The sequence below is a fragment of the Brachyhypopomus gauderio genome, chromosome 13 (genome assembly GCF_052324685.1).
Source record: "Brachyhypopomus gauderio isolate BG-103 chromosome 13, BGAUD_0.2, whole genome shotgun sequence".
Lineage (NCBI taxonomy): Eukaryota > Metazoa > Chordata > Actinopteri > Gymnotiformes > Hypopomidae > Brachyhypopomus > Brachyhypopomus gauderio.
The window spans coordinates 11,652,501-11,666,903 of NC_135223.1; the positions used below are offsets into that span (position 1 = coordinate 11,652,501).

Consider the following 14,403-nt stretch of genomic DNA (forward strand, 5'->3'; position numbering starts at 1 on the left):
CGTGAGGGTGGGTGTGTTTGTTTGGATATGCCTGTGAAGATGGATGTGTCTGGATGTTGGTTTACTGTGCGCACATGTGTTTATAGCATAGAATCTTATGGGTATCTGTATTTCTGGTTATCAGTGTCTGGCTGCCAGTCACCTGCTATCAGTGACTTTTTGCATAGACTCTTAACTCTTTTGCATAGACTCTCTCTCTCTCTCTCTCTCTCTCTCTCTCTTGCTCTCTTGCTCTCTTTCTCTCTCTCATCCCCCCCAAATCCCACCCTTTTAGTCTCAGGTGGCTTTGGGTCACGATTTCCTGTTAACTCACATAAGGGTCAATGAAGCAGAAGAAGGCTGAGGGAGATAAAGGGAGAGATGGTAATTAGTGTGGCTGCAGAATCTTTGGGGGAAAAAAGGAACCATTAATCCCCGGCACCCTACTGCCACCTCCAATATTAATCCCCCCGCCCCGTCCTTCCTCCACCTCCAACAATATTCCCCCCACCAAACCTCCACCTCCAACATTAATCCCCCCACCCAACCTCCACCTCAAACATTAATCCCCCCACCAAACCTCCACCTCAAACATTAATCCCCCCACCCAACCTCCACCTCCAACAATATTCCCCCCACCAAACCTCCACCTCCAACATTAATCCCCCCACCCAACCTCCACCTCCAACATTAATCCCCCCACCCAACCTCCACCTCAAACATTAATCCCCCCACCAAACCTCCACCTCAAACATTAATCCCCCCACCCAACCTCCACCTCCAACATTAATCCCCCCACCCAACCTCCACCTCAAACATTAATCCCCCCACCCAACCTCCACCTCCAACAATATTCCACCCACCCAACCTCCACCTCAAACATTAATCCCCCCACCCAACCTCCACCTCAAACATTAATCCCCCCACCAAACCTCCACCTCCAACAATATTCCACCCACCCAACCTCCACCTCAAACATTAATCCCCCCACCCAACCTCCACCTCAAACAATAATCCCCCCACCCAACCTCCACCTCAAACATTAATCCCCCCACCAAACCTCCACCTCAAACATTAATCCCCCCACCCAACCTCCACCTCAAACATTAATCCCCCTGCCCTTCCTCCACCTCAAACATTAATCCCCCCACCCAACCTCCACCTCAAACATTAATCCCCCCACCAAACCTCCACCTCCAACAATATTCCACCCACCCAACCTCCACCTCAAACATTAATCCCCCCACCCAACCTCCACCTCAAACATTAATCCCCCCACCAAACCTCCACCTCAAACATTAATCCCCCCACCCAACCTCCACCTCCAACATTAATCCCCCCACCCAACCTCCACCTCAAACATTAATCCCCCCACCCAACCTCCACCTCCAACAATAGTCCACCCACCCAACCTCCACCTCAAACATTAATCCCCCCACCCAACCTCCACCTCAAACATTAATCCCCCCACCCAACCTCCACCTCAAACATTAATGCCCCCACCCAACCTCCACCTCCAACAATATTCCACCCACCCAACCTCCACCTCAAACATTAATCCCCCCACCCAACCTCCACCTCAAACATTAATCCCCCCACCCAACCTCCACCTCAAACATTAATCCCCCCACCCAACCTCCACCTCAAACATTAATCCCCCCACCCAACCTCCACCTCAAACATTAATCCCCCCACCCAACCTCCACCTCAAACATTAATCCCCCCACCCAACCTCCACCTCAAACATTAATCCCCCCACCCAACCTCCACCTCAAACATTAATCCCCCCACCCAACCTCCACCTCAAACATTAATCCCCCTGCCCTTCCTCCACCTCCAACAATATTACTCCTGCCCTACATCCACATCTGACATTAATCCACCTACAGCATACGTGTTCCACATGACATGCATAGCTTGTGGTGATCAGAGGGGAAATTCAGATTTAAAAACCCTAATTTGAAATCAAAGTTCTTCCAGAATCCACTGCTACAGGTAGTCTGATCTGAATGTCCATAGATTGCTGTATCCGGCTGCCCTGGATTCTGTTAAAACTGTTTATCTGTCAGTGTTATGAAAACAAGTATAATCTGAAGGCAGAAATGATATGTGCTGTACTTTAAGTACAGGGTATACTTGAGTTAATTGAGTTATGTTGATGCCCTCATGTGGTTATTGTTATAATGACAGTCCTCTCTATCTCTATTTATCTATCTACATATCTGGACAGATGTTTTTCTGTCTCTCTCCCTCTCTGCCTATCTATGACTTTCTACGTCTATCTCTGTCATTCACTGACTCTCGCAGTACCTTCTGAGGTTCCCATGCTGCATCAGCTAAGCAGTTCCTCAGACTCCATCACCCTGTCCTGGCCTCAGCCTACCAGGCCCAACGGAGACATCCTGGAGTACCAGCTCCGCTACTATGATAAGGTCTTCAGCACTGCAAACAAACAGAACTACAAATCATTTTACACCAAGCCGACACACGAGGCTTAGCCCAGGTGTGCTCGATCGTGGTCAAGACCAAATCGCTGGGCAGCAGATTTGCAGGAGCACAGTGGACCGTCATTATGTTACACTAAACAAAATCAGAATGCCAAACCAAAATAGATGCTGATGACAGCCAAGGCATTTCTCTGCGTCTGATTTTTCCATATGCAGCTCGTCGAGTATGAATCACTACCCTGCAATTACACGGCTGGTACCCGAATGCCTCCGCCATGCAGCCTTGATTTAAAGGCAGCAGTATCGCTGCATCACCCAACCTCCTCTTTGTGCATATGAATGGAGTGTCTGCCCCCCGACACAAGTGGGCCAGATTTAAGCTGTCAATCAATCATTTAACACACTATTCCTTAAAAAAGGAACCAAGCTCTCTTTCATTAAGTTAATTCAGTACTTCCAGACATCACTGCAAAAACATGTGATGCAACCTTTCCGCCACGTCAAAAAACCCTAAAGAGCCGATCACATTCATGGTGTGTTTTGTCCTTTATGCATAACTGGTTAAACTAAGCTAATTAAGCACAATGAATCTGGCCTGCTGTGTCCCTGTGCAGGGCTCTGAAGAGAACAGTGCAGTAAGCGTGTTCAGTGAGACCAACACTGTGAGCGTGACCTCACTGCTCCCGGGCTCTATCTACGCCTTCCAGATCCGCGCACGCAACGAGAGGGGCTTCGGCCCCTATGGCCACACCATCTACTTCAGCACCACGGCCAGGGGTACAGAACATCTCCCACTGCTGTGCTAAGAGTCTATCACTAAGAACTGTAGTCTGTAATTCTGCATAGCTTTTAATATGCCATAGTTTACATATTTTAATATCACCAATGCATTTTTACTGTGGTATCGGCAGTGCAGTGGGTTTGCTGCATGCTTTGCGTCTCGAGCTCCAGCTGTATAATTGCTAGATCCTGAAAGCAAGTTCTCATATTCAAAGCAATGGCCACTGAGGCAGTTTTGCTCAGAGGCTGTGGCTGAATGATGTGGTTGAGGACTGTGGCTGAGAGCTGTAGTTGAGGGCTGTACGCCAAGGTGTTCCCTTTGATCTTTCTGTCCCCACAGAGGAGAATTCAAGGCAAATTCAGAACCGCCTCCCACTGATGGTTGGGTCTGTGATGGGGGGAGCTGCGTTCCTATTGGTGGTTGCTGCAGTTGTTGTTGTATTTGTCTTCAGAAGGTAAATCTAGTTTTTAATGCTTATTGTTCTCAATCATTAATCCTATAAATGGTATGATCTGGGTATAAAATGCTAAATGCACAATTAAAATAATGTTAGACCATTTTAATGTTGAAATAGTGTAAATATGTACTATAATAATAATAATAATAATGTCAAAAATTCTTTTTCCATTAGCAAGAGAAGGGAGAGCCCTTACAGTGACAGGCTGCAAAGATATATTAGCAACCGAGGTGAGATGTATGTGTCTATTGCTATGGCATTTGTTGTACATCCTAGCTAATATGTGCATCAGTCACTATGACTACAGAAAGTGTTGCCATGGGGAAGAACAGGCTCCGAGAGTGGTCTATAGAGGTCTTTACAGGCTGCCCTTTTAGGCAGAGGACGGAGACAAGGTGCAGCCTGCCTGCTGCGTACTGCACACTCCTCTGTGCTGCTTTAAACGTTTTGCATATCAACATATCAAAGAGACTACAGAATAATTTATTCTGATGAGAGGCTGAAATAGCTGGTAAAGGACTCTTCTTCTTCATGGTCACGTCTACCAAGGTCAAAGGTGATGTGATTTTTTCGGAGCGGATGATTTTGAGTCTTCCAGTACTTCAAGTGCAAGCTACTATTTACAAAGTGCCCCCTGCTGCCTCTGTGTGGTGTTTGTGTCTGTTTTCCAGGGTCATATAATTTTTCATGACCCAAGGGTGCAAAAAAATTAGGGCAGTTATGCTGTTCATGTTCCACAGAAACCACCATGAGGCACTCTTTCTGGCCATGACACTATTTACATGTACTCTTGCGAATGTCCTGTTATTAACATGCACTCTGTGTCGATTTAGCTGGGGCCAAGTATTATGTGGACCCCTCCATGTATGAAGACCCAAGTGAGGCAGTCAGAGAATTTGCCCGAGAAATTGAACCCGCTCACCTGAAGATTGAGGAAGTCATAGGTGCTGGTGAGTACACTGGACCACCAACTTAGCTCATTATCATTTTAAAATGTGTGTGTGTGTGTGTGTGTGTGTGTGTGTGTGTGTGTGTGTGTGTGTGTGTGTGTGTGTCAGGGATGGTGAGTGTGAGAAAGAGAAAGTAAAGTGAAAAGTCTTCATATTCATAGGTCAAACCTTCAGACTCGAAAAGAATTAGACAGTAGATGTATTCCCATGAATTCCAATAAACAAATTTAACTTCTTAGCTTTGATGTACTTAGCTAATGTTAGTCATCCTAATGTTCAAGCTGTTTAGCCAATGCCAACTACATGGTAGTTTTACATGCAAAACATAGGGTTAGCGTTACCTAGATGCAAATCAGTAGCTTGCTAACAACATCATTACACAGTTGAGTGGTTTCCTAGCCACATTAGCACACAGAGGAACGGTCTAGGCCTAGTTGTTTGTCAAGAGAAACAAAAGCGACATGTATAATGTTGTCTGTGTTGACATTGCAGGGCATTCTGGATGAAGGGGTTTAACTGCAGTTCCCTTGACCCACAACACTGGATTAGCAAGCAGGGAATACAAGGCCACTGCTTAGAGACCCTGTGCAGCTGAATACAGATTATGTTTTAGAGCTGCCTTCAAGGCTGTACACTTAGATTTCCTAGGCTCCAGCCATTTATTTATAGCTGGGCACCATTCAAAGCCATCACTGCTGCCTAACATACTAACTAATCTCATGTGAGTGTGGATTTTGATGTGATGTATTACTGACAGTGATCGACTTTTTGATTAGCTAATATGAAATGGGCCTGAAAGTTGACTCAGTTACCCATCAGGCCTTTCTGCTGGTGACCATTAAAAATAGGAAAATGGAAGAAGCCCTAAAGGCCAAAAATATAATAAGGAAAGTAAACACAGACAAAGAGGAAAACAAAACTGACATTTTAAATGAGTGTAGGACGTCTCCTACACATCTAAAAAGATTGTTCAAACAGAAGTAGGTCAAGAATAAATATAAGGAAAATAGGCAGGGGAGAGATGCCACAGAACTGTTTTGTATAATTCACCATTGACATCATGCTTGATATTTATACTACTGACCCAATTTCTTATTTCTTCTCCTCTTCCTATTGTCTTGGCACTGATACCCAACCCATGCATCCTGGTCTTCATAATTTATTTTTGATAATGGTAATGTGGTATGCATTTATACTTTTGTTATTAAATTTGCTGTCTTTCTTTTTTTCTCTTCTCTATTTTTCTGTCTCTCCCTTTCTTGCAATTTCTCTCTCTTCTTCTGCAGCTCAGTTTGGTGAGGTGTCTCGTGGGCGATATCGCCCCCTGGGCCGCAGAGAGTTGCTGGTAGCTGTGAAGACTCTACGCTGGGGGGTGACAGACCGTGAGAGAGGAGTGTTCCTCAGAGAGGCAGGTGTCCTGGGTCAGTTTGACCACCCCAACGTGCTGAAGATTGAGGGTGTAATCACACACACTCCCCCTGAGCGGATCATTACTGAATTTATGGAGAATGGCCCCCTGGATGCATTTCTCAGGGTAAGAAGGCTAAAAGACTACATTTCCCATAATACTTAATACTTCATTATACAGTACTTCACTCAAAGGATTTGCAAACTTTGACAGTTCACTGAATCAAGTTACTTTTTGACAGGCAGTCATGAATTTTTTGTTCCCTGCCTGGAATATTTTACCTGAAATCCAAAACCCATCTGATTGAATCACATTTGAATCACATTTGCATACTTTGTTGATTTTTCTTCTTTCCCTTTCTCTTCCTTATCCTGTCTGTCTGTCTATCTGTCTATTTCTCTCTCTCTCATCTTATCTTTCAGGAAAATGATGATCAGTTCAGTGTGCTGCAGTTGGTAGGCATGCTGAGAGGTGTTGGAGCAGGGATGCGTTACCTTTCAGAGCGGAACTTCGTGCATCGGGACCTAGCAGCCCGAAATGTCCTGGTGAACTCAAACCTGGTGTGCAAGATCTCGGACTTCGGCCTCTCAAGGCTGATGAAAGGCCTGGACCACCGCATACCCACATACACCGCCTCACTGGTGCGTCGTCCTCATTTACACACCTCAATTACACTGAGACTGAATGTTTTAAGGTTTAGGGTTTTTCAAAAAGGTGAACCATATCATGCTGGAAAAATTAATGACTGCATTTATTCTTAAAACTTCTTGAGTTTTCCCACCTGTGTCAACTTGTCTTCAGGTCTTGTCCTCTCTGTCTCTCTTTTTTGTCTCAGGGCAGTAAGATCCCTTTAAGGTGGACAGCTCCTGAAGCTTTCCAGCATCGCAAGTTCAGCTCGGCTAGTGATGTCTGGAGCTTTGGGATCCTAATGTGGGAGGTGATGTCATACGGAGAACGGCCATACTGGGACATGAGCAATCAGGAAGTAAGGCTTGTGTGTGTGTGTGTGTGTGTGTGTGTGTGTGTGTGTGTGTGTGTGTGTGTGTGTGTGTGTGTGTGTGTGTGTGTGTGTGTGTAAAATACCCACACACAGAAATATCCACAGACATATATATGCCTTCACATTACTTAAAGCTAGAACAAACTCCCTTTCATTCATTCATAATTTTTATTACAATATAAATTATTATTCAGCAATCATATATAGATCCCTCAGATAATGTATGGTAGTTAGGTTAGTGTATGTTTTCCAATAAAAAAAAAGCAGGTTTATAGTTTGACACAGAATTTCACAATATCACTGCGCAGATCTGACTCAGGTTCTGATTAGCATATTTTTATGTTCCAAATAGAGCTCAAACCAAGCTAATATAGTGTAGATGGCTCCAGTCAGGACTCAGACCTCCGGGCCTGCAGGTGTTCACATATGTGAGGTGATCTTATTCCAAGAGCTATGACAGCTTTCCAGTGTTATTTCATTTAAAATTACCATATCTGTACTAACCACTATAAAATCAACTGCAAGCTTTGGAGGTCTCTCCCTTAATTAAGAATTATAATTAAGTATTGTAGTATGATAATGTAAAGCTTAACTAGACCTCTTAAAATTCACTGCACATTTCATGTAGCGTCCATCTGTTTTATTAATAGCTGTGGGCTTATGTTTCTGTGTTGGCTTCCATGCATGAATTTGATCATTCATGTATAGTCGTGTAGAAGCAGCTGACTAGAATCAGAGACACGTTTTCTGACCCTCTGCACTAACTGGATAAATTATAGTCCCACAACAGCCTCCCTGTAACTATGCAAAGAACCTTAAAGCAGAGAGACCGCCATATGGCAAGAGCTCTGACAGCTGTCGTCAGCTGTAACATCTGTCTCATTCCCTCTTACCCCTCCTTTTTCCTCCTTCTCTCTCCCTTCTTCTATCCGTCTCCCTTCCTTGCTCTCTCTCCCCCATCCCCTCTCTCTGTCATTCCCTCTCTTATTTGCTCCTTGGCTCCCTCTCTCTGCCCACCCCCTCTAGGTAATGAAGGCAGTGGTGGATCAGTACCGGCTGCCCGCTCCGAGCGGTTGCCCCTCTACTCTTCACGCTCTGATGCTGCAGTGCTGGCAGGCTGACAGACAGGACCGCCCGGGGTTCGACTCCCTCCTCTCCTCCCTGGACCGCCTCATACGACACCCTGCCTCTCTGAAAGCGGAGCAGGCTCGGTAAGCAGAGTGAAATGCGGTGGACTACAACTACCATCAGCCCCAGTTTACACTGCACCAGAAGCTTGGGAGCACTTCAAAGCTTGCATTTGGTGACATTAGTACAAATTAAATGTCAGACTGTGGCGAACAACATGTATTATCTATTTTTAGATATGCTTTTTCAGGATAGGATTCTTATCATATGATCTTCATCCTATGATCACACATTGATTATCCCAAAATCCCAACACATTTGCCTTAGTACCAAAGCCAAAATGACTCATTTCTGATACCGTGTGTACTGTTCCACTGGTGAAAACCAACTGGGGTTTAACTCTTCCATTGTCAAATCAAACTGCTAAACACAAAATAATGCAAAATGCTTATAATAAATAGATAAACATGTTTACATTTTTTAGACCCACCCAGCCCCTACTTAGCCCCACGCCAACAGACCTGTCGTCAGTGACGACGGTCCATGAGTGGCTGATGGCACTGAGAATGGACCGCTACAAGGATGAGTTTGACAGAGCACAGCTGCACAGCCTAGAAAGAGTGAGCTTGCTCACTATAGAGTAAGTAACACGCTATAGAGTAATAAACATTCATTTACACCCATGGCTATTAATATACAATACTCGGTATGCACATGCAGGACGGAGTGGGGGTTGTATCATATTAACTTCCATTTTATTTAGATTGCGATGTGTCCCTCCTTGTCTCATCAGGGACATGCGGGTTTTGGGCGTGAACCTGGTGGGTCATCAGAGGAAGCTTGTGAACTCAGCACAGCAGCTCAGGACTCACCTCATGCAAGGACAGGCGGAGGTCTAGAGGACTCTGCCCACCTCCACCTGCCCTAGGAACACTACTGTACACCTGAGCCCAAGTGCATCCACGCTGGAGCAGGCGTGCATGAGTGCAGGCGCGCACAGAGGACTAGGGAGCCTGCTGGGAGGATTTCACCAGTTTGCACATCTATCGCTCTGTACTCCTCTCTCCGTCTTTTATTCCTTCATTGTTACTCTCACCACCTCGTTCCACACACACACACACACACACATTCACACATGAACACTTGTCACGTTGTTGCTTGACTCACTACAAATTAGCTGTGAAATCGCTCCTCAGGAAACAATAGGAGCTCCAGCCATGTTCAAAAACAAAGACAATCAGATATTTTTAAGGACAGATATTGGCTGCTGTGTGTATAGTCTGAAAGTCTATAAGTATGATGGTATGATTTATTGGCCTGCTCTGGATTGACATGGTCACTGACATATTTTGCTGCTCTTCCAATCACTATACTGTTTCGCTACTTTGGGTCCATCCATCACTGTGTGTCCAATGATAAATTACTTTATTTATCACACAGAGAGAAAGGCCACCATGGCCTTTGAAGATAATTTATTTAGACTTTAAAATGTAATTAACCTGCATTCTTCATGTAGAAACCACTGAGTTATTTCAGTTCTACCCACTTCTCTATTCTGTTTTTGACCAAGTCAACGTCAATTGTTATATCACATAAAATTGTAATTTTAATACAGTAATATGATTATGTGCAGCCAGAGCAAGAAGAATGCCTCTTTTTTGCACACACTTTTTTTGCACACACAATTTTTGATGCTTTGTTATACATGAGGGTTTATATATGTCACTGTCGGACATAGGGGTCTACATACCTCACAAGGATGCAAGGTTCTGGTTTCAGCTGTAGAAAGCAGGAAATGCTTGAACACTCTGGAGTTCAGAAAAAAATCTTAACCCTTTGTAGAGGAGGAGTTTGCCATTTTTAAAATATCTTTAGGCCATATTGACATTGCCAGGAAATGCAGGCTGATAAGGGCCTCAGTGTTCAGAACAGGAAGTGTCAGTTTTGTTCTTCTCCATCTAAATATTTTATTAGACTTCAGCGGGTAATATTCCACAATCCATCTAGGTGTGCACTTTCTGAGATGTTGATTCATAACTAACACTTTGAGGTCTACCCTCAACATAATGAATATTAGATCATCTAAAACAAAATATATAATACTACATACAGAGATTTATAAAATAGTTAGTATCACTCTGACTTTCTCAGGAACAAACACAAGAAAAAATAATGAAATCTCAAGAAGTGCTCAAGTGGTGCCTTTGTAAGCACAAACTATGTAATGCAGGGCCCTGTTCTACAGGGTATCTAATCCCATAAACCTTTCTTGAGGGACCATAATCAAAAGCTAAACAATAAAGAAAGCATCGGTTCTTAAAAAGGCTCTGCATTTCAATACTGCAGTGTCAGAAGCTGTTCGATCATGCAACAGAAGAATAGGATAATACATATATGGACCTACATATGGTCTGACAGAGAAAGGTAACCATTCAAAACCAATGACATAGACTACTTTACCGTTCTTTAACACAGAGCCAGTTGCCTTGATACAGCAGTAGACACGATATGCCAATGCACGCAAATGTAAAGACTCAGAAGGACAAACGTGGAAGTGCAGCTGGAACATATACAGAAACATATTAGTGTTTTTATGTATTGTTTTTAAATAAGGGTAAAATAATGTAAAGAGAATTGAGAAAATGAAAAAATAAATTATGAGACAATAAATAATTTTAAAGAGAATAAAAAATGTTAATTAAACATTTTTCATTCCTTCAATTTCCTTCAATTTACATACCTTTCAAGATAGATTTGTTTTGTTGATCTCTCTAGAACTAATTCTACACTGGCAGAAATGCAATAATTAAATTAAATTAATTAATATTCATATTTATTAATATTCATATTCATATTTTTAAACATTATGAAGGCCTACTCAAGATTTCATAATTGGAAAGCAGTTAACATATCATCTGATGTCTGCAATGCATTCCAAAACAGAAAGATTCACCGCAAAAGCTTTCCTGTTTATTAACAGAAATTATGCAATATGAATAAGTAATGCAGTAAATTGCTAAAATTAGAAGGGCATAATCGAGGGTGCATATTTAGTGGATTTTTATCAAATATCTGCTTCTGGAACATTCTATTAAATACCTGCTTCTAGAAGAGTTTATCAAATATCTGCTTCTGAGAGGTTCTATCAAATATCTGCTTCTGGAATATTCTATCAAAGACCTGCATTCTGCTTCTGGAATGTCTTGAAATCTATTTGTGCATTTGATGCCATAAAGAAGTGGGGGGGAAGCATAAGATGTGGGAGTCCTGCAAGACCACCTGTTTTAGCGCTCATTCAGGCCACAAGCCACACACTTGTGCCCCCCCCCCCCCCCCCCCCCCCCCAGTACTGTACAAAATTGACTTCTTCTGTGAGTCCTTGGGAGGAAGACATTAGCTCCTCTTGCCCAGCCACTGTCCACAGCTCTTCAGATCAGTACATCTACAGATAATAAATGTGTCTCACAGCTCACAGCCCCTTGATTCACTATGTAGCATAAAGTCACACTGTGATGTATTGCAGGTGAATTTCATCGGTATGGGTGTTTGAGTAAGACTGGTTTAGATTTTAAAGATATGGATGCTTTATGTGGACTTTGTGTAGGTGTGGGTGTGTGTACAGGAGCACTTGACTTTGTATTATTTGTTACTGTTTATTAGTATTACACTATTGTGAAAATTTGTAAAATGGTATAAATTATCTAAATAAATAAAAGGAAAGGAATCTTATGATTTTATTTTAGGGACCTGCAGTATGTCCTGGATATCTAAAGCAACATCTAGACTTCCACAAAGGATATGGTCTATTGAAGCAAGACTGGAATTCTCTGTTGTGTAAAAAATCCTCCTGAATTCTGATATTAATGAATTAATCTATATTAATGAATGAATCTATATTGGGATCACATGAACATGTATAATGGAACTTTATTACTCTCTATACTCGATTTAGTATCTTGCAAATTTAGTATCTTGAATGACGCAAAAGAGAATGAGAAATCTTTCCAAATCTGCAGTCACTAACATCACATCACTGGGAGGAGTTAGAGGTCCTGAATCCTGATTTGAAGTTCCAAAAGTAGACATCAATTTATAAGTCAGGGAAATGTAGTGCAATGTGGAGAAATAAGATAATTTTAGAAAGTTATCTGTAAATATTATGTGCTATTATGTGTTTCCTCTTGACTTCCACTACTAACTTTTAAAGGTGTTTCAGTTTTGTACGTTGCATTGATGTTTTTTGTTAATGGTCAAAGCAGTCAAAACAAAATATAATATATTTTCATATCCTAAACTATGTCAAACATGTTCTCTCACTTGCTCTTTTACTCTCTCCTGTGCCCTTCTGCAGCTACCCTTGTGATATTGAAGCGCTCTCTTCTCTTTTTTCCCACAAAACACTACAGGTCAGCAGATAGCTCCTGTGTAATCACACACATCAGTGTTAGTCAGCTTCATGTAGAGATGGCTGTCTGCACAGCATTAGATCCGTATCTACTATAGGGGTAAAACACCACGCTCTGCTAAATAGGGAGACGGGATCAGAGTTCAGTCAGACACTATAAACAACCAAACCCACGCAACCCCTACTCCCACACACACACACACACACTCACGCACACATACACACACACAATGTAACTATGTAATCATTTGTGCCCAGAAATGTCTTCTTGCTTTGATATTCCGTTTGCTGAGTTCCAGAATATGAGCACATTGGTGTTTATGCGAGTATTTTAGGATGCAGTGCAAAGATAAAAAAATGCAGATGATATTTTATGTTTAATCTGCCCATGCACTTACAGCACGTGTGACTGAGACACATACAGTTTTCCATAAAGTTTAGTCTCACACAGAGTCCCATAGCGATTAGCATGGACAGCTGCACTTCCAGAATTTTAGACAATATTTTAAATATAATTCCAATAATTGTCTGGTTTGGACATACAATGTAGCTGTGTAGTTGTTTCTGCTGATTCACATTTATTACATATGGATGAGAATTCTGGAAAGAATGTGCTTTTCATTTGAAACAGCATGTTGTAGTGTAGTGGTGCTGTTTATTATACCCACATTTTACCCTCTAGCTGGAATAATCTAAAAAAAAAAAAACAACTTTGCCAGCCTAGTTTTACCATTAGATTTGACCTCTATGGCATTTTTGACCAAACTGACACTCCAAAGAGAGCATAACATTTGTTTAAAATTTGTTTCTTTATTTAGAATATACTTAGGCTATCTACAAAACTCTAGTTAATATTGTGAAAATAATAAAAATGGTGTTTAATGCTGTCTACACTGCTATTCTCTAACTGGTTAGCTAGTTAAGAGCACTGTGCCAAATGGGCTTTGCTACCATAGTCCTGCTACCTTCTGCTCTGCTCTGCTCTGCAGAGGGTCAGAACATGCACAGGTTCATGTTATTCATTGCAACTGTTAGTTTTAGCTACAGCTAACCTTTGCATCTCTTACATAGTCACCCATATGAAAGAACATAGAATAAAATATATTTTAAAAAAAGTTTTCTGTAAGTGCAATGTCTAAGAAATCATTGACAGAGTGACTGCACTGATGAGACTGCTAATTGTAGCTCTCTGAGTTTCTAGCTCATGTTTGAATGTACTGAGAAGTAAAAAACCAATATTGTCATACTGGTCAAAGCAGAAACACGTCATCCTCATCACCTTCAGCATCGTCTTGAACATGTTTTGAGCATGGCTAATGTAAAAATGTGTGCTGTTATTCATGGTACAAATGTCAGGGTTTAGTCTATCAAAGGATTGGAATTTTATGGAGTTTGTGTCACATTCTTTTCAGATCAGTTGACTGTGGCTGCAGGATATCAAAACAATTTATTGGACAGAGATGTTTTTCTTTAAGACTAAGTTACTGCAGTCATTTATAGGGATTTTTTACATTATGTTTATTGTTGATGTTGATCTTATTCTGCTTCTTCTTCTTCTTCTTATTATTATTATTATTATTATTATTATTGTTGTTGTTGTTACCGTTACAGTCTACAAGTTATTACTTATGCATGTGCAGTTTCAAGATAGGAAATAGCTAGATTTTGTTGTTGTTGTTGTTGTTGTTGTTGTTTCTTAAAAGTTGTGGATCGAAAAATGATTAATGAAATGTTGCCTGTTTGGTAGACTGGCAAAACAAATACATAAAAATTCAATACTAATAATATCATACACGTTTTTGCCTTCAGTAAATCAGTGGTAAAAAACATCACTGTAACTGCTTTATA

At 41.7% G+C, this 14,403-nt stretch overlaps 1 protein-coding gene across 2 annotated transcripts in view; it reads left to right on the top strand.

Annotated features, from left to right (window-relative positions):
• Positions 1–12,873, top strand: part of ephb6 (eph receptor B6) — a 43,023-nt gene extending 30,150 nt beyond the window's left edge. Inside the window, exons 9-19 of one of the 2 annotated variants that reach the window (XM_076970905.1) lie at positions 2,287–2,411; positions 3,041–3,203; positions 3,547–3,661; positions 3,839–3,894; positions 4,498–4,614; positions 5,901–6,148; positions 6,445–6,663; positions 6,858–7,007; positions 8,049–8,233; positions 8,635–8,790; positions 8,944–12,873. In XM_076970905.1, coding sequence (XP_076827020.1) covers positions 2,287–2,411; positions 3,041–3,203; positions 3,547–3,661; positions 3,839–3,894; positions 4,498–4,614; positions 5,901–6,148; positions 6,445–6,663; positions 6,858–7,007; positions 8,049–8,233; positions 8,635–8,790; positions 8,944–9,049 — 1,640 coding nt within the window. In that variant the 3' untranslated portion in view covers positions 9,050–12,873. Of the gene's footprint in view, positions 1–2,286; positions 2,412–3,040; positions 3,204–3,546; positions 3,662–3,838; positions 3,895–4,497; positions 4,615–5,900; positions 6,149–6,444; positions 6,664–6,857; positions 7,008–8,048; positions 8,234–8,634; positions 8,791–8,943 lie in introns of those variants that run through there. The other variant, XM_076970906.1, reaches the window with a different exon arrangement.
• The last annotated feature ends 1,530 nt before the right edge of the window (positions 12,874–14,403 follow it).